Source organism: Borostomias antarcticus (genome assembly GCF_949987555.1).
Source record: "Borostomias antarcticus genome assembly, chromosome: 5".
Lineage (NCBI taxonomy): Eukaryota > Metazoa > Chordata > Actinopteri > Stomiiformes > Stomiidae > Borostomias > Borostomias antarcticus.
This window is the reverse complement of record NC_140238.1, coordinates 13,564,654-13,589,815: the sequence shown is the minus strand read 5'-3', so window position 1 is coordinate 13,589,815 and position 25,162 is coordinate 13,564,654. Positions and strand designations below refer to the sequence as shown.

Here is a 25,162-nt window from a genome sequence, read left to right as displayed (position 1 = left end):
CAAAATTATGGTACAAAAGTTATGACACAACACCATTCAGTCAAGAACAATTTATTTTATTAAAAAAGTACACAATGTCTGGCCTGCAACATGATAAACAAGTTTAAAAACAAAAAGGATTAAAAAAAAAATACAAAAACAGTTATTTACAAAAAAAAGTTATTTACAAAAAAAATGGCAGGCTGTGCTCAGATAGGCTGGCGGGGGGGGGGGGGGGCTGTGCTCAGATGGGCTGCGGGTGGGCGTCAGATGGGCTGGGGGGGGGGGGCTGTGCTGAGATGGGCTGGGGGGCAGCTAGGAAGGGAAGTCTTCCTCATCAGAATGCTGGGGAGTGCTCAGATGGACTGTTCTTGGATGGGCTGTGCTCAGGCGGACTTCTGCAGATACCTAAAGACACAATGAAATGGCCGTAAATACACAACGCACATACATGCACAAAAAAGTGGTACACAATCTTTGGAACCATGCAGTCACACTGGGTAGGAGAAACCAAAAAAAAAGACATCACTTACCCTTCTGCATTTAGCAGGGGCATGTTTCAATGTCTCCTGCAGCTGGGCGGCCACCTCCGCCATCGTAGCCTTTGGCATGGAGACCATCACTGCACCTTTAAGTTATCAAGAAAGGTAATGGTTTCAATTCACATCGGTCATGGAACAAAGACGATGTATTAAAAAATATTCAAAATATGAACCATTTCTTACATGTTAGAACATTGAAGAGTGTCATACTCTTCAGTGGCTTCTTCCCCTTCTTCCCGTGCACACTGTAGGCGCTCCACACCGCATGTGTGGCTACAGCTGACAGCACCCGCCGGACTGTGTCCGCCAAGTCTCTGCCACCAATGGCACCTAGGTATTGTGTCTGCAAAACAAAGAGTCATTTACTGTACCCTTCCCTGCACTGCAAAAATAAGACAAAGTTCCGCCCTGCAGACACTCACCATCTTCCTCTGATGTTCCCGGTCCTTCAACCTGGCCTCACAGACCTGCAGCTCCTCGTCCGTTTGGGCAGGGTTCAGTACATCCAGCACTTCTCCCTGGGCTCCAGACTCCACAGGCCGCGTGCTCTGGGCCAGTTCCCTCACAGTCCGTGCAAGCTCACGGAGTTGCTCCCGCATCTCTGAGAACTGCTGATGTACAGACCTCTGGAAATCTAGATAAACACAGATGTGGCTATAAGTACATTGACATAAAACTAAATGAAACTCAAAATATATCCCTGCATGCAACATGAAGTAGTCCCATACCAGCATCTGCAGAGCAGCATCGATTAGGTAGAGGGGTACATGGAGTCAATGGTGCTGGAGCCGTTTTATTGGGCGACGGCATCACAGACCTAACTGAAAAACAAAAGGGATAAAGGAAAGGGATGAGCAGGAAACTGTATGGTGTTGGCAGCATGCTTTGGCTTCTGGCATTTGAAGGAAAATAAATTAAGACATTAACAGGTAGACATCACAACACCACAGCAGTACATGCCACTCTTACCTGGTCTGGCTGGGGTGCTATACATGAAGCCTGGGCTCGCATGGTTTTCGCTCACAGGGGATGAGCTCGGAAAATCTGCAAGATGAGTAAATGGTATTCAATCTAAAAAAGCCAATCACAGAGCTAACTGAATGGGATTAGCAGGAAACTTTATGGTGTTGGCTTTGGCTTCTGGCATTTGGAGGGAAACTAAATAAAGACAAGACAGGTAGACACCACAGCAGTACATGCCACTCTTACCTGGTCTGGCTGGGTGCTGTATGATCTGGCTGGGGTGCTATAAATGGGGCCTGGGCCCCGCTCGCCCACATGGGACAAGCTTGGAAAATCTGCAAGATGAGTAAAATGGTATTCAAAATAAATAAAAAATAGTCCAACTATCAGTGTGCAGTAGGCATAGACATTTCATTTCAACACAAACATGCATACCTGGATTGTACAGCACACGTGGATTGTACTGGACCGCTGGCAGAGGAGTCCAGCGGCCATTTTATATTAACGCTAACTAACACAAAACTTAACAGCTCAGACCGTTCGCTTGGTTATGTTTCTGCAAATGTTCGCGGCGAACACAAAGCCAGCAGTAACAGAAAAAAGATTTGCAATAGTTTGTCGGAGTATTTTCAATATTGTCTAAACATTAGTCAAGTTCGGGCCTTGACTTAGCTAGCTAGCACTAGGTAGCGTTAGCTAGCACTAGGTAGCGTGTTAGCTAGCACTAGGTAGCGTTAGCTAGCACTAGGTAGCGTGTTAGCTAGCACTAGGTAGCGTTAGCTAGCACTAGGTAGCGTGTTAGCTAGCACTAGGTAGCGTTAGCTAGCACTAGGTAGCGTGTTAGCTAGCACTAGGTAGCGTGTTAGCTAGCACTAGGTAGCGTGTTAGCTAGCACTAGGTAGCGTTAGCTAGCACTAGGTAGCGTGTTAGCTAGCACTAGGTAGCGTGTTAGCTAGCACTAGGTAGCGTGTTAGCTAGCATTAGGTAGCGTGTTAGCTAGCACTAGGTAGCGTGTTAGCTAGCACTAGGTAGCGTGTTAGCTAGCACTAGGTAGCGTGTTAGCTAGCATTAGGTAGCGTGTTAGCTAGCACTAGCTAACGTTAGCTAGCTAGCATTGGGCTTCCAATTCCTGAACTTAGTTTAGCGTTCAGGTTATAAGTTACTTCTGTTTAATTAAATTATTACCGGTAAGTAAACAAATAAATAGCTAAACCAACAGTCAAATCAATGTAATTTGATGAGAAAAAACCCCGAGGTGACTGGTATAACTTACCAGAGATGAGTGCGCACCACACAAAAAAAGTGTTTTAGTCCCCAATCTGCTCTCTTTATGGCTTTAAACCACAGCTTTCGACGGTTCCTCTGAAAAGGGTGACATCTCGAGGGGATGCTGAAGAATCTGAGGCCATCATCTTGTCCTTTTCTGTTTGTACAGTTCACAGCACAGCAGCTTTGAGGCATAATTAGCTACATGAAACGGGGCTCCTGGCTACTGTGGCTAGCGAGTTCGTTCCTCGTTCGCTCGTTCCTTTTTCCCCAAAGAGGCTGCGTGCGCACCCCGCTGTGACGTAGACGGCGAACCCATCTATAGGAGGGAAAGTGATCTCATCGCCCCCTAGTGGAAGTGTTCCATAATGCCGAGAGAATGAATGGGATTTCTCGACACGTCTTTTGAAAAATTATATCTTGGTCGACACCGAAACGTTAGTTTTAATTAATGAAAAAGCATTAAATGTTAACAAACAGGGAAATATACAATCAATAACATTTCTAAGGTGAGTTATTCACCTCAACATAGTACAATATGAAGGATATAAGCGAAAATTTAAAAAAAGAACAAAAGACAGGAGCAGTTTGGCAAAGAATCCTGCCTACTTTAACTGTGAACCAAGCAAGCAGTGACGTCACGGGATAGCCCGATTGCAATCCTAATGCTAGCCTAATAGGACTTTAATCCAACGTCACAGCAACGTTATTTAACGACGTTGTAGGGACCCATATTGCCAATGTTTCTGCAACGTTGCAGAAAAGTCTAATTAGACTTAGGAGGGTAAAGTTATTTTCGACCTTAGATGGACGTTGTCACAACATCGCCTGATGGTAACGTTGCAACTTACCTAAGTACAACTTATGTGCAACGTTGCTGCAACCCACTGTGTTAGTAGGGTTGGCAGTCACTCTCAGTTAATACCCCAAGTTGACAGCCACTCTGACAGATAATGACAGATCGTCCAGTGGGGGAGTGGCTGGGGGTGGGGTTACCAGGCTATTGTTCACGCCCATTACCTGGCAGTCGAAGGTGTGAAAATGTTGGAGAACTTTTGAGGAGGATTTCTCAGCTAAGTTGATTTGGCAGTACTAGCATTCAAATAAGTATATCTTCTTCAACTATGTTCAAATTTCAATGTATGAGACCTAATTTGAAAGCTTACAATCTGCACTTTCATAATCTGTAAAAAAACTGAAAAATGACCTTTGACTAGTTGAGGACCCAATTACCAGCGGCGGTCACATATACATCACTATATGGATAGAAATGTGAGTAATTGTGTTAAAAAAAAAAACACAAAAAAACAAATGCTCGGTCTATCAATGTCATAGTCTGCTGTTGTAAACACAGCGAGCTAGGTGCCTATGCTAATATCTTACACACACCTGGGTGATACAGTTAAGCACACGCACACACACACACACACACACAATTTCTTGGTAAACACCAAAAACACAAGGGGGGTGGGGGAACAGACATCTATGGCTGTGAGGGCTGTATGAATTATATATGGTTAGGTATACCCATAACTGCACGAACACTATATGGTTAGGTAGGGAGGGAGGAGAGAGAGAGAGAGAGAGAGAGGTGGAGAGAGAGAGAGAGAGAGAGAGAGAGAGAAAGTCATGGGGAATAAGAACAAGGAGAAAAAAGCGGATGTGATCCAACCCTTTTAGAATAGCATTGTAACTTATACATCACTATATGGATAGAAATGTGGGTAATTAACCTATGTGTTTTTTAAAAACAAATGCAGGGTCTATCAATGTCATAGTCTGCTGTAAAACACAGCGAGCTAGGTGCCTATACTAATATCACACACACGCACCTGGGTGACACAGTTAAGCACACACACACACGCACACACACACACACACACACACACACACACACACATGCAAAACACCCACTCTCAGGGGGCACTCATTTAACACCACACTGATGTAAAAGACAGACTCCAATGCTAAATATCATTCACGCATTTCTACTACAAACAAAACTAACCACAAAAAACATTCCTTATTTAAATTGCTGTCATTCACACTTTTCTACTAAAAACAAACTAACCCAAAACAACATTAATTATTTAAATATCACACACACCTGTCGCAGTTAAGCACGCACACACATTTACACACACACACATTTACACACGCACGCACACACACGCACGCAAAACACCCTCGGGGGACTCATTAACATAACAATGACTTTGATACACTTTAATTACCTCATTAATTATGCATACCGCACCATACATACTACTGCTGTGTTTCTGCCATTGCACAGGAGGACTAACATTACCAAAAGCAAATGCATTGAGAGCTAACGTTGGCTTACTACTTATTACTTTTGCACAATGGACAACAGCAGACAATAGCCTAGATTTCCTGTTCATGATCATGTTCACATCACCCGTGGCACAACAAAACAAAACAACAAACATCTTTATTTGTCACGCGGTGAGACACGCACATCACACCGTGTAGGCGGTGAAACACACACGAGATGGCTGGAGCATCCACCGATGAAACCTCTCTGCTCTTAACCCATCCTGGTTGTTCAAACAAGAACAAATAATGCTTCTGTCGGAGGTGGGATGGAACCGAGGACCTTGCGATCCCCAGTTGGCCACTCTACCTCCTGAGCTACATGCCTAACTAGCCTAGGCTACTCCTGATTCCTCTAATATCATGCTGTGAATGGACCCGCACCACCAATAGAAGCGACCGCACTGTGAAAACATGATTGACATGGCTGTGGGTCAGCCATTACTTAAAATTGATGCATATCATTGTGGATGACCACACGTTAAAAATGCCCATTCTGTTTGCAACATACTCTAGGACCTTATTTTCACTATTCATTTCATTTAGGCGACTAAACATAACTGAAAAGTGATCACTAGTGACAAAGGCAGTGGGCTGAAAGCTGACAGTTCTATCATTCAGGGAAATTTGCATTGAGAGCTAGCAAGGCAGGTGTGTCAGCTAGATTTCTTTCAAACCCCTGCTACCTACATCAAAAATGAAGCTTAGAACCTGTAGTTTTTAGCTCTATGATATCTGTATGTGTTAATTTCCCCCCTTTAAAAATCCCATGGGTACCTTTTGTTAAACTTTACAGATATTATTATTAGTAGTAGTTTTAGTATTATTACTGTTATTATTACAGTGTGCTCATTAATAAGAAAATTGAAGCAGACATTTAAAAGTAACAAAAAAGTTACTTTCCCCAGAAACTAGTTACTTTTTATATGCAGTAATCACTAATGTAATTCAGTTACTTTTGAAAGAAGTAACTAGTAACTGTGACTAATTACACATTTTCAGTAATTTGCCCAACGCTTCCTGACATTATTGCATGGACATGGTTTAAGGTAGTCTACAATAATCACTGTCTGATTCTTGACACTGGACATGGTTAAATATGGTCTTCAATAATCAATATCATGCTCACCCAGCCTAGTTGAAAATACTGACTGTCAGTCAACCAAGACTGTTAAGTCAGTTATGCACGCCAATACACAAATACAACTGAGTTAAAACACAGGCATAGAATGCAAGCACATTCTTCAGTAAAAAGGTGATCAGTCATTCAATGAACTAAAACATCCAATAAAAAATTTAGGTTATTCTACAAGCTACAATGTAAGGTGCACAAACCTACTAAAATAAAAGCTGATTTACCTAACTGTAGAGACTGAAGGAATAGCCAGAGATAGCCATCCCTGAGATTGGGTATTACAATTTTTTTTGTTTTTGGTTTCTTGAATTATTATTTAATTTAACCTTTATTTAACCAGGGAAGTCCTGTTAAGATTACAATCTCTTTTTCATTTTTTATAATGTGTTAGGGACTGTGGGAGTTTTTGACACAACATCAAAGAGGTCCAGTCTATTTTCTGGTTGAGAATGCAGTCAGAATGAGTGTGTAGACTGTACAATCACTGTAATATCGCATGCGTGTCTGTAGGGATAGTAATTGTCTAGTATTTGTCAATAAAAAGAATAATAAAAAGAAAAGTACCTCTGATCCCCAGTGGTCCACCATAAGACTGTCTGAATCCTCTCACATTTCTCTGTAATTGGATGTGGATGGTGATAATTGATTGGCAGTTTTTTGTACAGATTCCTCAGTGACCGCAGTGGAGGATACGTTTGGACTGAACGGTCAGATCGAGCACAAGCTTGCCTTTCTCAGGGAACATGTCCCAAGAGCCACCCGACTGGTTCTCATGGGCCATTCTATTGGCTGCTACATCATCCTGGAGATGATGAAAAGGGATCCTGAACTTCAGGTGAGCACATGTCCTCTGGGATTGAGACGAAACTACACACAGGAAAACTTAAGACCATGATGTATACCTGCAGCATACCTGCTGTACAGAATGAAATGCAGTCTATGAAAATAAATGAAAAAAAAACAAGTTACTTTATAAATATTAAATTATAAATTATCCTTAATCATCCTCACATAATGCACACCAAAAAAAACCTAGGGCTGCCCCCTGAATGTCTACGAGTCGAATCATGTCAGAGACCTGTCGACTGAGATTCATTAAGTTGTTTTTTTGCTCCACTGTCAAGATGCGCTGGTGGGCTAAGACCACCCTTGCTATTCATATAGGACAGGCCAGTCATTCGTTTTAGACCTAGGCTATTACTGTAGCTATTTTTTGTGCAGTAAAAGGAGACTTATGACTGATATAGCGGACAGAAAAAGGCAGGGAACCACTCCCCTCCGCTGTGCATCTCGCCTAGCCTAGGCTACTATGCGCCAGCAATCATGTGCATTTCCCAAACGGAATATCACAATACAATACTGCTTTCCTGAATCAATCTTCTTATATTAACTAAGATATCCGCTGGAATGTTTGTTTTTTCTTCCAATAGACAGATTGAGCTCTAACGTCTGAAAATGCTTTAGTGACAGCCTAAACATTTACTTACCCAACGCATGATACTATTCGCGCACGCTTTGAAATGTGCAGTTGAGGAGACTATCGTCAAATCATCCAACCCTAATTTCGGCTATGGGAAACACTGCATAAAAACATGTGGTCATCTGAAGTAGATGGACAATATGGGATAGATCAGGGGTCTGCAACCTGCGGCCCTGGAGCCGCATGCGGCTCTTTAACCCCTCTACAGTGGCTCACTGGCTTTGATGAACATTATATGGAAATTAATAACTAAATAAATATATTACTATTAAATACATTTATTTATTACTAAAATAAATGGTCATGTTGGCATTCAAGTTAGCTAACTAGCTAGATGGCAGCTAGCCTCGTGAGACCATCCTGATTTTGTGAGCTCACATTCTGTTTCTTTCGCAAATCAGTCTGGATACTCTCCATAAAGATCCGTTTGTGCCAGATCAGAAAACGATCTCTCCAATCAGCGTTGGTTGTGAGGAATTTGAAATACAAACAGGCAGGGTGGGTTTAAGTGTGGCGACAGTGAGGAGCGGTTGAAGTTAGCGCGTGATAGATGGTGATACACAGATGGTTCATCCAATCACTTGCCAAGTAATTTTGAAAGTGCCTGCCCTTTTCCAAACAATACCAAAGGAGATTTCCCAGATGATAATGCGAAGCAAACTATCTGGCGCGTCAGGTTAGATAGCAGCAGACTGCGTAGAAATTCACCAGAATGCAGGAAATGTAGTGTTTGGTGCTCAAAATTTCCCCCTTGGAACCCCGGACACCCCTGCCCCCCTTTTTGTCCCCCCTGGGTGCATATACCACCACGCCTGAAAATAAATCTAAGGGGAAGCATTACCTTCATTTTAAGCTCAAATATGTTTAGGTTTTTTCATTTTTTGGCCAAAAATGGCTCTTTTGATAGTAAATGTTGCCGACTCCTGGGCTAGATTATTCATGTTTAGCACCAAAAATAGGTGTCTTTTATTGTGCAGCCTGAGAATTTGCGTTTAAAGTTTGACAGCTGTGGTCTCCCTTCAGCCTAGGTGAAAAAAGGAGGAACGAATGATTGAACGAATCATCAAATCTCTGGTTTGAACAGACGAATCTGATTCAACTCACAAAATTCAGAGTCGGGTACAGCCCTAGAAAAACCCATAGACTACTACTAAGATTTCACTGTGTGTGTTACTTCAGCTACTGTAGGTCAGTCATTTACTGTTTATGATTTTGGTAGATAGATAATGAGCATTGGGCAATTAGCTTGCAGATTTTGACTAGATTAGATTCTGTTTCTACAATGGCAAGACCTAATAACAAGAATATAAGAAGAAATACATCAAACTGTTCATCAACTGTTTTACGTCCCCTACATCCCCACTGTATATCCATTACAACAGAAGTGAAATCCCCCCTTTTCTGTGGGACCTTATTCTTTTTTTAGACATCATTATTAATATCCAAATTCCAGAGATAATACATATTTGTCTACTATCTGAACTGAAATTACTATGTGGTGCTCTCCTATTTTTATGTCTGTGAAAAACCAGAAACGCAGCAAGTTTCGTTTTCAACATTTTTATATACATTTATCTAGACCAGGGGTCTCAAACTAGTGGCCCGCGGGCCATTTGCGGCCCGGCACAACACTCCAACCGGCCCGCGACATGATGTCAGAAATAAAATATAATCTGGCCCGCAAAATAATTTATTGTAAACGGCGCCAGTAGGCAGGCCTACAATGTAAATTCAAGTCGCTCAAACGTGGGGCGGAATGCTGTTATTGTGCGCAGCGCGTGAGGTGAACGCTGCATACAGTCACAGGTGCAATCAATCTGCACGCGATATGAACTATGAACGGAATGCAGCTCGCCACCGAGAGGCTGTTTTCATGGTTAACTAACGTTAAGAACACAGACAGTTTCAAGAAATATGGACATTGCAGTATTTTTTGTGGTGTCCAATGGAAATGCTACCTGCTTGATATGCAAGAACAAAGTCGCCGTTCTAAAGGAATATAATGTCAAGAGCTATCCATTACTAAACATGGAGTGTCATAAGGAGACCAGAGGAAAAAACGAGCCACACAGCTGAGAGGGCTAATGTCTCAGCAGTCTTTCAAGATAAGTGTCTGGCAAGAAATAGAGCAGTAGCCTACAAATGTATTCAAGTGTCTGGTAAGAAATGGAAACAAACTTGAACTTTAATAAATGCAAGTACAGGTCCAGGGCAGGCTTACAGTAGTGATGCATCTTGCAGCTAAAACAGAATAAAGTACAAATGTAGGCTATTCAAGATAAAATAAAAGTCAGGAAAAATGATTTGCAGCACTAACTTATGTTAAAATATATTAAAATGAATGGAAACCGGTTTGAATTTGTATGATGAAAATGTTAGTTATGGAATAGTCTTGCAACATTTAGAGACTGAGTTTTGAGTCTAGTTATGGAAATGAAAAATGACATTTTCAGAAATATTGCACTTTCTTATAGTTAGTAGTAGTTGAAGTTGACATTGAAGTGGCCCTCCTATGAGTTGACGATACCAGCAGTGGCCCCAAGCCAATTTGAGTTTGAGACCCCTGATCTAGACAGTGATATAGGCTGCAACAATATCAACCTAGCTAAAGTTATGTGAGAATGGGAGATACCTTTTTGAGATAAAATGGTCAGGCCATGTAGTGACAAGGGCTTTATTGTAACTTAAGTATCTCATGTCCTATATTCTCATTATGCAACTTTTTTTTATTATCAAGCTCTGGGATTTACCCATAAAGTAGGGCATTAGCATGCCATGCTAAAAATGATATTTGGTTTTGACCTCCCTCTTAGCAAGCCTCATCAGACTGTGGAAATTGATAAATACGGGGAAAGTTTTGAGGCAACTGGCACTACCGTTCGATGGAGCTTTAGCCTCATCTTGTTACATTTAGAAAGTCTCATTAGACCAAGATGAAGGATCAACAGTAAACACAAATCATGTATGATGTCATTTACTCTTCTCTCTTGCCTTTATTTGCAGGTGGTGAAGTCAGTGCTTCTATTCCCAACCATTGAACGCATGGCACAGACCCCCCAGGGGAAGGTCATGACCCCAGTGCTGTGCCACTTGCGCTACATTGCTTATCTGCCTATCTTCCTTCTCTCCCTGCTGCCAGAGAGACTTAAGGCCACTATGGTGAAGCTTGCCTTGGGTGGTCTGCGTTCACTGGACCACTCTGTTGTACCAGCTACTGTTAGCCTCATTAGTGTGGACTGTGCTGGTGAGTCTCTCAGTTCATTCTGTCCATTGATATCAAGTTAGTCTGTGGCAATGGTTAACTTTAAGGTTAGTAGGTTATAAACAGCAGATGAACAATTCACCCTTCGCTAAGCCATGCCCCCTAAACGCAGACTGGCCAGTCACAGTGCAGCACAGGCTCTGACAGAGGTCTGACACTTTCGTGGCGGCGCTCCGTGGACTCCAATGTAAAAGTTTCAAACTTTCTTAATTTTTGAGCTGGTTTTGTGGACCTTTCAATCAATCAATCAATCAATCAAACAATCAAACAATCAAACAATCAATCAATCAATCAGTCAATCAATCAATCAATCAATCAATATCCTTTATTTAACCAAGTAGAAAAAAACCTCAACAATACAGTACATATACAGTAAACAGGTCATACAGAACAAAAACCTATCACACTGGAATACTAGAAACAATTACATACAAAATGGTGCTATTTTCTCTAACTTTTAAGATGGACTTACATTCCCCAAGGATGATCAGTTCAGGTAATTTTAGATCCTTTTGCACATCATTCCAGGAGGAAGGTGCAGCAAATCTGAAGGCCTTTATACCCAGATCTGTCTTAGCTTTGGGGACCAGCATGAGTAGGAAGTCCTGAGAACGGATACTGTACTGACTTAAGTTTCTGCACGTGTCTACTTAAATAAGGAGGCACTAGGCCGAGGATTGATTTATACACAATGACCAACCAATGAGACAGTCGACAGGCAGATAATGATGCAAAATTTGCAGAAGCATACAGGGTACAGTGATGTACATTAAAACCACAGCCAGTAATAAAACATAAGGCACAATGATACACAGTGTCTAATTTCTTTAGGTACTGATCAGGTGCATTCATAAAGAGCAAATCTCCATAATCCAACAAAGGTAGGGAAGTTGCAGAAATTAATTGTTTCCTAACCTGAAATGAAAAGCAAGATTTGTTTCTAAAGAAGAAACCTAGTTTGAGTTTCAGCTTGGAAACAAGTTTGTCTATGTAATTTAAAAAACAAATTCTCATCATTCATAATGCCAAGGTACTTATAAGATGTAACCATTTCAATTTCAGACCCTTGGGTAGTATTTTAGCTCGCTATGGTTAAACATTGTGCATGAGGAACTTGTAATAGTGACACTCGTTACCCGGAGAGGTTGGAAGGAGGTATATGTTTTTTTCCCTTTCCAAAACCACCCTGAAAAGTCAAGTGTAGACTGTGGATATAGCTACTGTATATGAATGTCCTCAAATCCTGTTGAACCCCTCAAATAACCACAGGCACAGCTTTTTCTACTCTAAGGTAATCAATTACTAAAATAAATAAATAATTCTGTTGTTTTTAGCAGATGTTAGCTTGTTAACCTAAATTAGTTTAAGTTAACTTGTCACTATGCCTACAGTTTTAACAGCTTATACAAATATTATATATCGAAATGTTATATTGAAATGCACAACTGTGCTGATTCGTACAATGTAAGTATCTAAGCTGTGTGACATAGTTTTCGCTGTATGACGATTTGTTCGGCAACTGCGCTCCCCATTGAAATGTATGGTGAGTGAGTCAGCGAATTCTGTGTGTTCTGTGCTTTGGTGCTGTAGAGCAGTGCTCCTGCGCTGTGGTTGCTATGGTGACAGTTCACATATTCCTGAGCTAGCTGTGACTGCTAAAAATATGTTGATGGCTTGTCATCGAAAATCTATTCATATCCTGTTATAGGCATCATAGTTCTTAAGTTAACTTGCATCAGCACCCTCATTAGTCTACTTGAATTCTAACCCTAATTGTACTGTAACACTACTTGAACTTTATAATCCTTCTACTTTAGTACCAGTAGTACTAACTGTGGTAGGCTATTTATAGTATAGTTTATAGTAGTTTATTAATATTTAGTTATATTTATTATTATTGGTAGTGCTAACAGTTATATATGTGTAGCTATAATAGTAATAGCAATTGAATTTATAGTAGTTATATGTACAGTCAGGGACGGACTGGGACAAAAATTCAGCCCTGGCATCTTGGCCCAGACCGGCCCACCACAACCAGCGCGCAGATGCTCTACCGACTCGCCAGGTCGCGCTCAGGACTGGACTGGGTGAATATTTCCTACCGGGAAATGTAGCCCCAGTCGGCCCACTAGCCGAGCCGACGCGGTGAGATGGAACACCTTCAGTTTCGTTTTCAAGCTGCTGCGCGATTTGTTGACGGGGGGGGGGTGCTGTTGCGCGATTTGTTGACGGGGGGGGGGGGGGTGCTGCTGCGGCTCTCTAACGGCCCACGCAAATGACACCTGAAACTAACAGAGGGAGGGGTGGGGCCTACATATGATTGGGCCAGCCCAGTGTCAGTATAGAAAATGGACCAATGGGCCGCTGTCCCTGCTCTATGGGCCGTTCGTTAGCTCGTTTTTTTAGATCGGCCCACAAGTAGGTCCGGCCCACCGGGCATTTGCCCGGTACGCCACATGGCCAGTCCGGCCCTGTGTACAGTAGTTATAATAGTACTGGCAGTAGGGATGGGAATTTCGACTAATTTTAAAACCGAGTAACCTAACCTGATCCTACTCGAGTAACCGATTACTCAAAAAAAAAGATTACTCAAAAAAAGATACCGTCCAGACAGAGCGCATTTAACCCCGGCCCCCTCGGAGGGGAATACGTTTTTTTCCGCCGTTATTACCGTGGCGGTGCTTTCATGTCTCGTCCATGCCCTTGCAAATAAACATATTTAAAAGCTGATGTGTGGTTGGATGCATTACTTATCGTCAGATTGAATAAACCACAGGTTTTCATGAAGCTATCGGAATCGAAAAACGCAGCCTTTTAATGTGGATGCACTGCCCAGCTCATAGCCTATTAAGCCTATCGTTAGGCTACTCTGAAAACTCCAAGCCTACAATATGCAACCAGACCTCTAATTTACTAATCAAAATTAAGTATTAAACCAAGCCTTTACTGCTGATGCCGGATAACAAGTGAATTAATTTTTAGCGTTAAAAAGCACCGCGGCACTCACTGCCTATTTCCAATTTATTGGACAATAATGGATGTTTCGGCGTCAAGCCTTCATTAGAGAAATGTCCATGCAAAACTAAATAGATTTATTGAACAACAGGCCTATTCATTCAATATTTCTTTATAGGCTGGAAAACGAGTAGGCTATACGCGCATGGACCTGTGCTGGTACTCGCTGTCTTTTTCAGCACCACCTCATTACAAACATGATTAGACTACCGCAAAATGATGGGAGTGCTGCTTGGAGCCAGAGTACAAAGTCCACTCACACCACTGCCTACTATGCACAGTATGCAGATAAACAAAATCAGAGACCCGGTACCAGCGTTTAATTGTCAAAACAAAACAAATGAAGTGGCATATACTGTATATAGGCTTAAGTCTATAGTTCTCTCATAGGCTACCTACGCTGTAACAGGTTTGAAAGTCCGAGGCTCGATCCATAAAATGCTTTAACACTATGCAAAACCACGGTGTAGTTTGATCCGAAAATGCTTAACAGTATGGGAAACCGAACCATGGACAGCTAGCAGTAGCAAGCCCATGGGCTTGCCCATATTGCTAGTTTTTGTGACCACGTAACTTTGCACCCAAGAACTGTGTCCATGTAAATAAATAAAGCTTTTAAAACGTAACCAGTTAGCTGGCTAGACAGTAATCAACTAGTAATCAGTCATCACTGCCCCTGACAACTGGCTGCATTTATTATTTTTACGATCGGTGCACTTTCAGATATTCAGTTTAATAGCCAGGCAGGGGTTCCCCCGGGATCCCCAGACAGCTGACGAGTCATGCCCTATCTAATATCTGATCATTGGTTGCCTGAAAGAGCCGCAGTGATGTTGGCAGCACCTTTCTGAAAAGTTGAGATGGCAATGTTTTCAAAACGCCGGAGCGCTCGAAAAAAGACTCCGTACACAGCGCTTTTCTCCAGGCAGCCGCCAACGCTCTATCCTCTTTGGTAACAATGGCACAGGCGCTCAGAAATGCGCGCTTTCACGGCCAAACATGCCATATTATATAGCCTTTAGATTAACCGAGTAGTGTTTATTTTCCGACTAGCAGATTGCCTACTCGGGTACTCGAGTACTCGGTTAACCGTGCACATCCCTAACTGGCAGTATTTGTTATATACCCGAACTCTAACAGTAAGGTTACTGTTAACCCTAATACTACTGTTTACCCTTACACCACTGCAGTGATGATCTGTTAATGTAGGGTAATCCTCTCAACAGGCATCCCTTTTATAACAACAGTAGTAGCATTCACCTCAACTTCCATACCAACACCTCCAACTACTGTGGTAGCATTTGTATTCCTACCTTCCTTCCTTAGGCTACTAACTTCCGTCCTACAATCCTACCTTCCTTATATTCAAGTACATATTCAGAATGACATTCAGACTGTAAACTAATATTTATACCTTTTTGAGCTATTTAGCTTATTAAAACGATGAGTCATGGGATGTTTAATCTATTTTTGAGTGTATTACAAGCAGTCGTTTTTTATATTTATATAGAAATGTATTTAGTAGTATTGGTAGTGCTAACAGTTATATTTGTAGTTATAATAGTAATAGCAATAGTGTTTGTAGTAGTTATACAGTATTTACAATAGTTAGTTATACTATTATTGGCAGTAGTTGTTACAACGAGCTTCAGCAACTAGCCCACCTCACATTTTGTCCAGGAAATGTATTTTGTAGTTGTTATTATTATTATACTTATATCAGAAATTATATATATTTAACAGTTCAGTACAGTCAAGAGTGTTGGAAAGAGGGAATGATTTATGGGTTCTGACCCCAGGCTGGGAGCGGCTTATTAATGTCTGGATGCATAGGTCTTTCATTGCCCAAGCTGCTACAGTATGTATCATTCGGGGGCCCCTCTCCCCCCTATAAGAAATTGTTTACTCCACCTTCACGTTCGCCATCAAGTAGCTGATCTGACTGTGGGTAGGTGGCTCTCTGAACACGTTGGTTGCAGTGAAAATTAGAATTATAGAATATATTTTAAATATGAAACAATTAGATTATAAGGAACGACAGCCCTGATTGAAGCACAGTAGATCAACATGTGTGAAGTACAATAGAGTAACAGATACAGTACTAAAAAAGGTGTCAAAGAGTAACTGCTACAGTATTAAAGAATATGTCAAAGCTGAGTTATTTGTGGTGGTATTCCAGAATACAAAAACGTGAACATTGATGAGCATCATATGATGAGCTTTGCCTCATGCAATATTGTAAGAAGAAACAATTTACACTGGATGACCAACTGATATTTGTCTTCTGCTCTTCTGTTTTATCAACGTGCAGCTTCACACTCACAGTTGAGACAAGCACAGGTGTTTTGCTGCAGAATTCATTGTATTACTTTTTCTCCTTTTCTTGTTAGCCAATGCCATGTACATGGGTGGTCAAGAGATGAGGAAAGTTCAAGAGAGAGACAACTTCACGATCAGTCAAAACCTTGACAAGGTAAAGGACAGACTGACAGCTTTAATTCAAGAATATTTACATTCATTTTGGATGAACGGTTTCAGATCCCCCCCATATTTCCTCATTTTCAGACAGTATTCTTGGCTTCAAAATAACATTTTACACTCTTACAAAAACAGTACCAACAATTGTGACAAGTACACTCTTAGAAAAACAGTACCAAATCGAGCCATTTGTAACCATGGTGGAACCCTCTGAATATAGAACCCTTTTCTGGTTAGAAACACTGAGTTCCAAACAACGTGTTCCAAACAACTTATGAACCTGAACAACAGGGTTCAACTGTATTTGTTGTATGTTCTCAATTCTGCTAGAGCCATTAACTCCAGATACATTGTTGGGGCTCAGCTTGATCAGCTGTTGAAATGGTTCTCACTCCTTATTATTATTTAACACGTGTACTGCTCACGTGTGCCATCAGATTGCTAGCTTTTCAGTGGTGGTGTGCTACATGTAGATTTTAAATATATCCACAGTTTTTGTGCACTAATGGCACCTTCTTGTAGGAGAGTGGTAGTTGTGTGGTTAGGGTTGGTGTGGTTAGTGAAGGTTTGCAAGTTAGGAGGCCCTCCTTCCATGACCTTTCCTAAATATGTATTTTCTACACTAGTATTATTAGACTGGCAAACATTCTTACACCTTCTGATAGTATGCATTTGACAAGCAGCTGTTACATGTGCAGTATATCTTTGGATGTTTCATTTGTCAAACATCACAATTCTCAGTCATTATCTCTGCTCTGACATATTTGTTTCCTTAATATTTTATTTATATCTATAAATATCTCACAATCTCAAATTAAATAGATAAAATGGTTCTTTATGTCCACACAAAGTGAATTAAAGTTCTCTTTTATTCATATTTTTTCATTCCACTTTTCAGCTTGTGTTCTACTATGGAGCCACTGATCATTGGTGCCCCGTACAGTACTATCATGACATGAAGAGGGATTTCCCGAATGGAAATATTAAACTGTGTGAAAATGGAATTCGTCATGCCTTCGTTCTTGATGCCGGGAAGGAAGTTGCCAGTATGATTTTTGAATGGATTCAAAGTGACTGCAAACATGATTGAGGTAGTTTTAATATTGTAATTTTCTCAAGATGATAAGCAAAATAATGATGACTAACAAGGAGGTTTGATGACTATAATTTTAACCACAAGCTGTATGAATTGGTTGTTTCAACCATTAGTGTATAATCAAGGTGTTCATTCTTGGTATCTGTTTGTTGGCATGTAATATAGCTTCAAAATACCTGTAAATAGGGATTTTAGCAGCTGCATTTAAAGTTTAAGAGGAACTTTTTGTTTTTGCTGTTAGCCTGTCATGATTTGCTGTCTGCCTTACAGTGGTGATTGCTCCTATAAGCCAGGGTAAGCCTGGCTTACCCATACAAATCCAAATAAAACTTGTTTTTTGCTCCTTCTTTCAGTGAAAGAGGGCACGACAATCGACTTTCAGACTGTTTTTGACTTAAATGCGTCTTGTATTCTGCCATATCGCTTCATTTTCATCCGTGTTTAGCATTTGGGTAGTGCTCCATCTCCCCTACAGTCCTCAAGAAAATACAGTCCACGTTACGGTCCGTTGACAGCTGTTTTACTAGCTCGTCATTCACTTAACATTGTCGGCCAGGTAAAATGATTCTGGCTTACGGAAATCAAGACCGAATGAAAAATCAACCAATCAAATTAGCCCACACATACAAAACCGCGAATAGCGTCGTCATCAGTCGAAATGTAACCTAATCTGTCATTTGTCGAAATACTTAAAAGTGGGCATAGGGTAAGCCAGTTCTCAAAGTGCTTACATTGGAATTCCCATTGACATTTTAACATTGGGACAATTTATCCAATCAAAACTTGTCATGACTGTCCCGTTATTGACGTCACCTGTCAATCACATTGCCCACTTTAGCTATCTAGCTAGCATCAATGAACATGGAAAACGGAGATCTTGAGTATTTGTTGAAAGTTGATTCCAAAATGAAGTGGATTAAACGAGTTTGGGTTACAATATAAGGTAGGTCTTTTGTGATTAATTACCAGTTGTTATGGCTGTGTGTTTTGCTTTGCCGAGATTTAACACTAGCAGCGCCAAGCATTTGAAACTTACCGGCTTCGCCACGGAGTGGGTCAAAAGCCCCCGCAGTCTTTAGAATGGGAGGCTGTTATTGACACACAGTGGCCGCTAGATGGCGCTCGTGTGTGTGTTTGTGACACCAAATGCGGCTATATCGGCTTGGGCTACAAATAGATACACCTGTGTAGAAAGAAGATGGTCGTGTCTGGGACTACATTTTCCCAAGCCCTATTATCAAATAGAAAGCATATCACTGATAACACTTGAAAAATAAGAACACATTGGCGCAGTATGATGTAGGACTATTCACCTATTGAGCAATTTATGGATAGATTTATGGATAGATTTATGGATGAATTATATGTTTACTCAGGCCCGGTCAGATTTAGCTAAACCGCTGGGGTAGGCTTGAGTTGCAGTTTTACCACATTAGTTATTATTTTCGGAATTTGAGCTGAAAGGCATTTTTCTTAACATGTATTATGATATATAGATATATATTATACTAAATAAATATATAATATTTGGGCGGGTTTTTATCGCATTGGGGGGATTTGGAGCACTCATTGGGGCTGGAGCACCAATCTGGCAATCCAGCTTGTTTACATCCGGACGTGAAATATGTAGCAATATTCTGTGGTGGGCAGTAATAGTTGCATCGACACTGCTGGAAAGCCGTAAGAAGAAGTGATTGAATACATTTTCAGCATGTTTGTTGTATTCTATTTGACATGTTCCTTTGCCTCATTTAGCTCCAGCTGCAACAATCTCCTCCAAATCCGTTCTCTCCGTTAGCAGGGCTAACGTTGCACTCAGTAGCTTGTGCTTATTAGCTAGGTTTGGTAAAAAGCTTGTGCAGTGGAGGGGTTCTTTTGGGGGAATTATTGGATTATGCCAGCTAACGTTAGTTCCCAAGCTTGTTTGATAACTATTTGATGCAGTCTGCCAGGCTAGTGCCTGTCGCCGTCATGAATGAGACGGCCCGAGTTTATAGACTGCCCCAGCTTTTGTTAGCTTTTAACTTCAAATTAACGTGTTTGTGTTTTAGGGCTAACTCTTAAAATAATATAATACGGCATGCATAGCTAGCGAGAGATATGCCCCCGCATCATTTTACAACCTATATTGTTTGACTTTGCAACTGCTTGCTTGCTAGCTAGCTTAGCTAGCCTAACGTTGGGTGTTTGAAGCTGGATAGTGGCCAATTGCACCACCCTCATCCCATGATGGAGGCTATCAACTGGGCTTGGGACTTTGCCTCTCATCGCTAACTGGCAACTGTCCCGGTTGAGCTAATGGTAGGTAATGTTAGCTAGCTCAAACATATTTTTTTATTAGGCTATTATTAGCCTATCCAACCAATGTTATGTAGTTGTAGGCCTACTGCTGTATGGGTGGGGTTGGTATTTGCAGAGGGCTACAAACACAGTGTGACACATGAGCACAGTTTTCTATGCAATATAAAGGCTACTGAAAAATAAATTGACTCCAACAATAATCTGATTCAGTTAACACTTTATTTTTGAATAAGTGGCTCTTGTGGCTTAGATAAGGGTCTGCACGACTATTCTAGTAGGCTAGAGTTAATTCATGTTGCACATTAAAATTCAGGTATTGCTTAGCCTATATTCACATTTAGCTTCCTCAATGGGTCAAGACAATATACAATGTAAACATTTACTCGGTACAATAAATATCACAGCCAAGAATAGATGTGAAAGTTGTGATCAAGATGCATTGGACTTGGCCGGCTTGTGGATTTATAGATCTTTCAAACCTTTATTTATGCTCGAGAGGCACTGAGGTTGCCCTCATTTACAGTGACGACGAGCGATCTTGCACCCAGCCACTGCAAAACTGTCAGCTAGCAGTCTAAAACTGGCAGCTAGCAGCCTAGCCTATTTGCAAAACTGCTGCAAAAGTGGCACCTACCATCCTAGGCTATTTGCATGACAGTGTGAGCCTGCCCACTGACTGTGCAAAACATTGGGTTTCAAAATGAACTAATGTTAGTGGACGAGTGTGCCTGACAAATGTGAAATTAGCAGAATCTTATTGTCTAACTCAGTAGTGGCGACCGCCCATGACTGTTGCCCTCGATGTAATTTTGTGTGTGGAAAAACGAGACAGTGCCAGTTTCCAGTGCAATGTTGTTGTTTTTTTAGGCTTAGCCTAGCCTAGCCTAATGTGTGGCTGAACAGCCAGTCAGCCCCGTTGTGATTTCAGATTATTCTCAATCTCACGCACCGTTCCTTCATGGATCACGAGGGTAGCCTACCCACAGATGTGAGAACATAAGAATGTTACTTGACCCGCGGTATTCTAACAGGCGCTTTACGGCATTCCGCACCACCGCTCGCATGCCCATAGGGGCGCAGTAATACTACTTATTGACCCATTGCTGTAGCTCATCTCGCACATTAGATTAGCCTACCGTTCTCAAACTCCTTGTTCTCTGTCTGGTTGTAATTTAATTATTACGAACAAAGCCTATCTATTTATAGTTTCTATCTCTGTAACTGTCGCCGGGTCTATATCTGTTAACTGTCGTGACAAGTAGAAGTTTAATACAGTAGGCTAACTTGAGTGTTCTCATATGGAACATGGCATCAGGACGAGTAAGATGGCTAACGGAGCTGACCAGAGATGTGTTTGAAATGGTTCACTCACTCCCTATTCCCTATGTAGTGCTACCATGGATGTATTGAGTGCGACTCATAGTGAACTACATGGGGAATGATTTAACAGTTTTGGGACACTACATGGAATGTAACTGCGTAAGATATTCATGACTCAAACAAGCAGACGCGCCGATCACTGATGGCAGCAGGTTGAAATATCAGGTAGTATTCAGGTTCCATGTTTAGTTGAATGATAAATCCCATATAAATGGTTGGAATTCTAATGATGTGCAAGTGTGATTTTGTCAACTGTAGTGCTGGCTGCTAATAGCAGGCTGTGAAGCTGCACGATAAGACCGTGATAGCAAGTTAGCTCACGACAGCAGCTTCCATAATATTAACGGTAGCTGTCGGTGGCTAAAAAGCAGATAGCTAACTTTACAACGATGATTCCTGTAGCTATTTTGATTTTGATGCTATTAGTTCAACTTCTGTTTCTCGGGCAGGAACGGAGACGAACTCGCATTAGCAGCAAAGCAGCTACAGGAATCTTAAATTAGCTAACTGCTTTAGCCACTGATAGCTACCGTCTTCTTCACTTCTCCTTCGGTAAAACATGACACCGTTGTATTGTGGAGTGCTTAGGCAGAAGCAGGAAGAGAAACCCGTCCTTAAATCAGAAAAAATATGGAATGGTAGTGAATGGCGTGAGAAGCTATTGTAAGAAGCTTCGGATATTCATGGAATGTACACACCAGTTAGCTAGCAACTACGTGGACACAGGCTGATCTACTATACGGTATTGGACCGAGGAGTGTTCTCATATGGAACTAGGCTAACACAGTTGTTTCAAGACCAGTAGTAACATTTGTGGTTTCATTTTTGTCCTTCTCTTGGCTATTCTTGTTGGGGTGAATTGACCAGCTGTTTCAAATCGCCGGACGAGATGCCCGCTTCTATGACTGGATCTACACAGCAAACAAGCATAACAGTGCGTCATGAAGACCGAGGACTTGCTACATTAAGGCCGTTTCAGACGAGGAGCGATATCCGCGCATTGCAATTCATTTTCAATGAGAGAGGCGAGCGGACAATTTGGGAGCCGCGGACAATCTGGGGCGGAGCGGCTGAATCTGAAATTGTCGCGCGCGTGCTCGTTTCGTGCACACGCCCGCCCGTGATAAGAGCTGAATTGTAGTCAGCTTTCCCCGCTGCGCGCAGGACGCGTGCGTCCCCCGCTGATCCGAGCGAGAACGCAGGCGGAATATCGCTCCCCGTCTGAAACGGCCTTTAGGCTACCTCCTGGAATACCCCACTTAAGGTCTTTCATATTGAAATTCTCTTGATAGTCTGGGGAGTTGCGAGACGTGTTAAGGGAGTGCATCAGTCGTGATCCTTGACAGTAGGCTACCAGCCTGCGCTCAGCACAAAGTTGGATGAATGGATGGACTTATTGGAATCCTGGAAAATGTTTATTGCGCTCTAAAATTATGAAAGCATAAATGTAAAAATGCAGCAACAGAAGTAGTCTAGATGAGATGGTGGTTTAAATGAATGGCAACACGTAGCCTAGAGGAAAACATAAATTGAGACTGGTGATAATGCTGATAATCTACAGTAGCTAGGGCCTACCTCTGGCTGAGTTCATGGTTACAACCATTCATCTCTTACACATGGGCCTATACAATACTTGCACAATCTACTTTGGACGTTAAATCCATCCATCTATCAATCAAACTAGCGAATTCAATCCAACACCTGTGGAATGGCCGGTCATGGCAAAGCACCCGCTAACGTAGGCTACCCTCCTCCCTCACGATCCAGGGCTAGGAAACCGGTCCATCCAGTTTATTTGAATATAAAATAATTTGGGGGGGGGGGGGGGGGGGGGGGTTACAATAGTCTAGTCCAGGTTCGCTGGCAAGTGGCGAGCTAGTCAGATGGCGCATACATGTGTGGACATTGTAGGCCTGTTCTCTAAAACCTAAAGAATAAAAGTAGGCTACGTTCAACATTCATTGGAGTGGTCCAGTTGGATAGGCTAGTCTAATCTAAATAAATTGTGGACCTGTATTTTCAGTGTTTGCTGGTAGCGAAAGCCAAAGACAGACAGGGAGGAAATATATTAGTTTCATTGTTTCATTGTTTGTGCTCTGTATGCACAAGATAGTTAATGTTCGGATACAATTGGTAGTATAGGGCGGGGAAAAACCCTATCAAAGGCCAAGATTAGAAGGGATTTGAAGATGTAATTGGTCATTTTAAATGGGCCTACTTTATCTTTTGATGCCTATTTGAACGGACTGCATCGATCAATGCAAAGACTCTTAACATGTTTTTCAGTTTTACCCTTTTCATCAATAAAACATAATTTTTACAACCATGTCTCATTGATTGGGAAGGCATTTAGAGCTGCCGGTCTATTAGCCTGCTTATTCGGACTCAGAGGATGGCATAACTGTTTATTGAGAAACAATTGATAGGCAGGCTGGGCTATATAAAGAAATACCACAATGCATGTACAGATATATTACATTATGGTTAGGCTATAGCCTACACTTTATGGTAGACTGCCCTCTCGCTCGCTAAGCAGGCTACATTGTGGCTGTTTTGTTCATCGCAGAAGCCTATAGCCTAGGCTACACATTAAAAAAATGTTTTTTTTTATATAGGCCTAGAAGGAATCAATATGTGGATATTTAATTTTAGCCTATTTTAATACAATTCAAATTCTGCTTAGAGGGAATTATTTTCAACGGACATTATGACCTGAGCATAATTAATAATTATCTAAGTTAATATAGGCCTATGAGAACGCAACGCTTTTTACGGTAGGCTAGGCCTATGCGTCTTGTGATTGTACTGTAGCCTAGGCTACAACTTAAGGCTTATTAGGCCCTATTGAATTCCTTTTATAGCCTACTAATTATTATTGAATTATCTAGTTGATATATGAATAAAACAATAAGCCGTTTTAATGGCTATGGGCTACTAGTTGTAGCTATACACAAGTTGATGCGCTCTGCTCTTACGCACGGTTGAGGCAGCAGCTCAAATACACTTCGCACATATCCTCTGCACCTTGGCAGTGCAACTGCCACAGACAGCTATGGTGCACTTCATGCATTGGTAGACAGTTCTGTTCTTGCTGCAGCTTGTCTTCACCATGCAGGTATTTTGGTGGGGGTATTCTTCTGTGGACACTGCGAGGGGCGCCGCCGGTGGCTGTTTGGATGCCAGAGCACGCAGCTCTTCAGCCAACTGGAGGTTGTCACGTCTGGGGAGGCTCTGCGTCTCTCCACCAGTCCCCAGCGAGTCCAAGCTCCCCCAATGAATAATACTTATTTATAATAGCCTACATAGCGCGAAACTGTGCATATAATAGGCTGTAGCCAGCGCGAAACTGCACATTCCCTATAGCCGTTCATTGAACGGCTGGCGGCCGCTATAAATAAATAAAAACATACACGATATTTTCTTATTTGAATGATCTTGAATCCCTACTAACACAGTACGTAAAGCTGACGGGACACATTGGTGGTAGTTTGGTAAATTTGCGACGGTACCAACAGCAGACCTAGCTGACACCTAGCTGACACTTGCCTTTTCAGTCGCAAAATAACCAAAACTAGTGCTGCGAGCAGCAGTGAGCGGGCCCTCGCACCCCACGCGTGTCGGGGTGCTGCGCCGTTAAAGGCTGTGCTATTCCGGTGTGCAGTACTGAGAGAAACTTCCTGTCACCAGTAGGTGCGCTCTAGGCGTGACTCAATACCGAAGCATAGATGTGTTCAGGACGGTACCTTGATGAAACGTGAGAAATGTTGAGTAAATCTGATAACGTATGGAGGAGTTATGAGGACTTCCTGTTTCACCAGTAGGTGGCGCTGTAAGTGTGACTCAATACCGACACATAGATGGGTTCAGAAGGCCACCTTCATGAAGCGTCAGCAATTTGGTGCAAATCGGATGATGTATGCAGGAGTTATGA

At 41.8% G+C, this 25,162-nt stretch overlaps 2 protein-coding genes across 3 annotated transcripts in view; one reads left to right on the top strand and one right to left on the bottom strand.

Annotated features, from left to right (window-relative positions):
* The window catches only part of ldah (lipid droplet associated hydrolase), a 53,710-nt gene extending 35,785 nt beyond the window's left edge, over positions 1 to 17,925 (top strand). Inside the window, exons 4-7 of one of the 2 annotated variants that reach the window (XM_084438057.1) lie at positions 6,885 to 7,054; positions 10,703 to 10,943; positions 16,367 to 16,449; positions 17,353 to 17,925. In XM_084438057.1, coding sequence (XP_084294183.1) covers positions 6,885 to 7,054; positions 10,703 to 10,943; positions 16,367 to 16,449; positions 17,353 to 17,544 — 686 coding nt within the window. In that variant the 3' untranslated portion in view covers positions 17,545 to 17,925. Of the gene's footprint in view, positions 1 to 6,872; positions 7,055 to 10,702; positions 10,944 to 16,366; positions 16,450 to 17,352 lie in introns of both variants that reach the window. The other variant, XM_084438056.1, reaches the window with a different exon arrangement.
* Positions 682 to 1,965, bottom strand: LOC311309154 (uncharacterized protein; the record flags this gene model as incomplete). Its single annotated transcript, XM_084438331.1, has 4 exons — positions 1,920 to 1,965; positions 1,491 to 1,819; positions 944 to 1,155; positions 682 to 864 (listed from the first exon to the last, which is right to left on the bottom strand). Exons 2-4 carry the CDS (start codon positions 1,513 to 1,515, stop codon positions 682 to 684), a joined length of 420 nt encoding a protein of 139 aa, XP_084294457.1. The 5' UTR covers positions 1,516 to 1,819; positions 1,920 to 1,965.
* Positions 17,926 to 25,162: the final 7,237 nt, after the last annotated feature.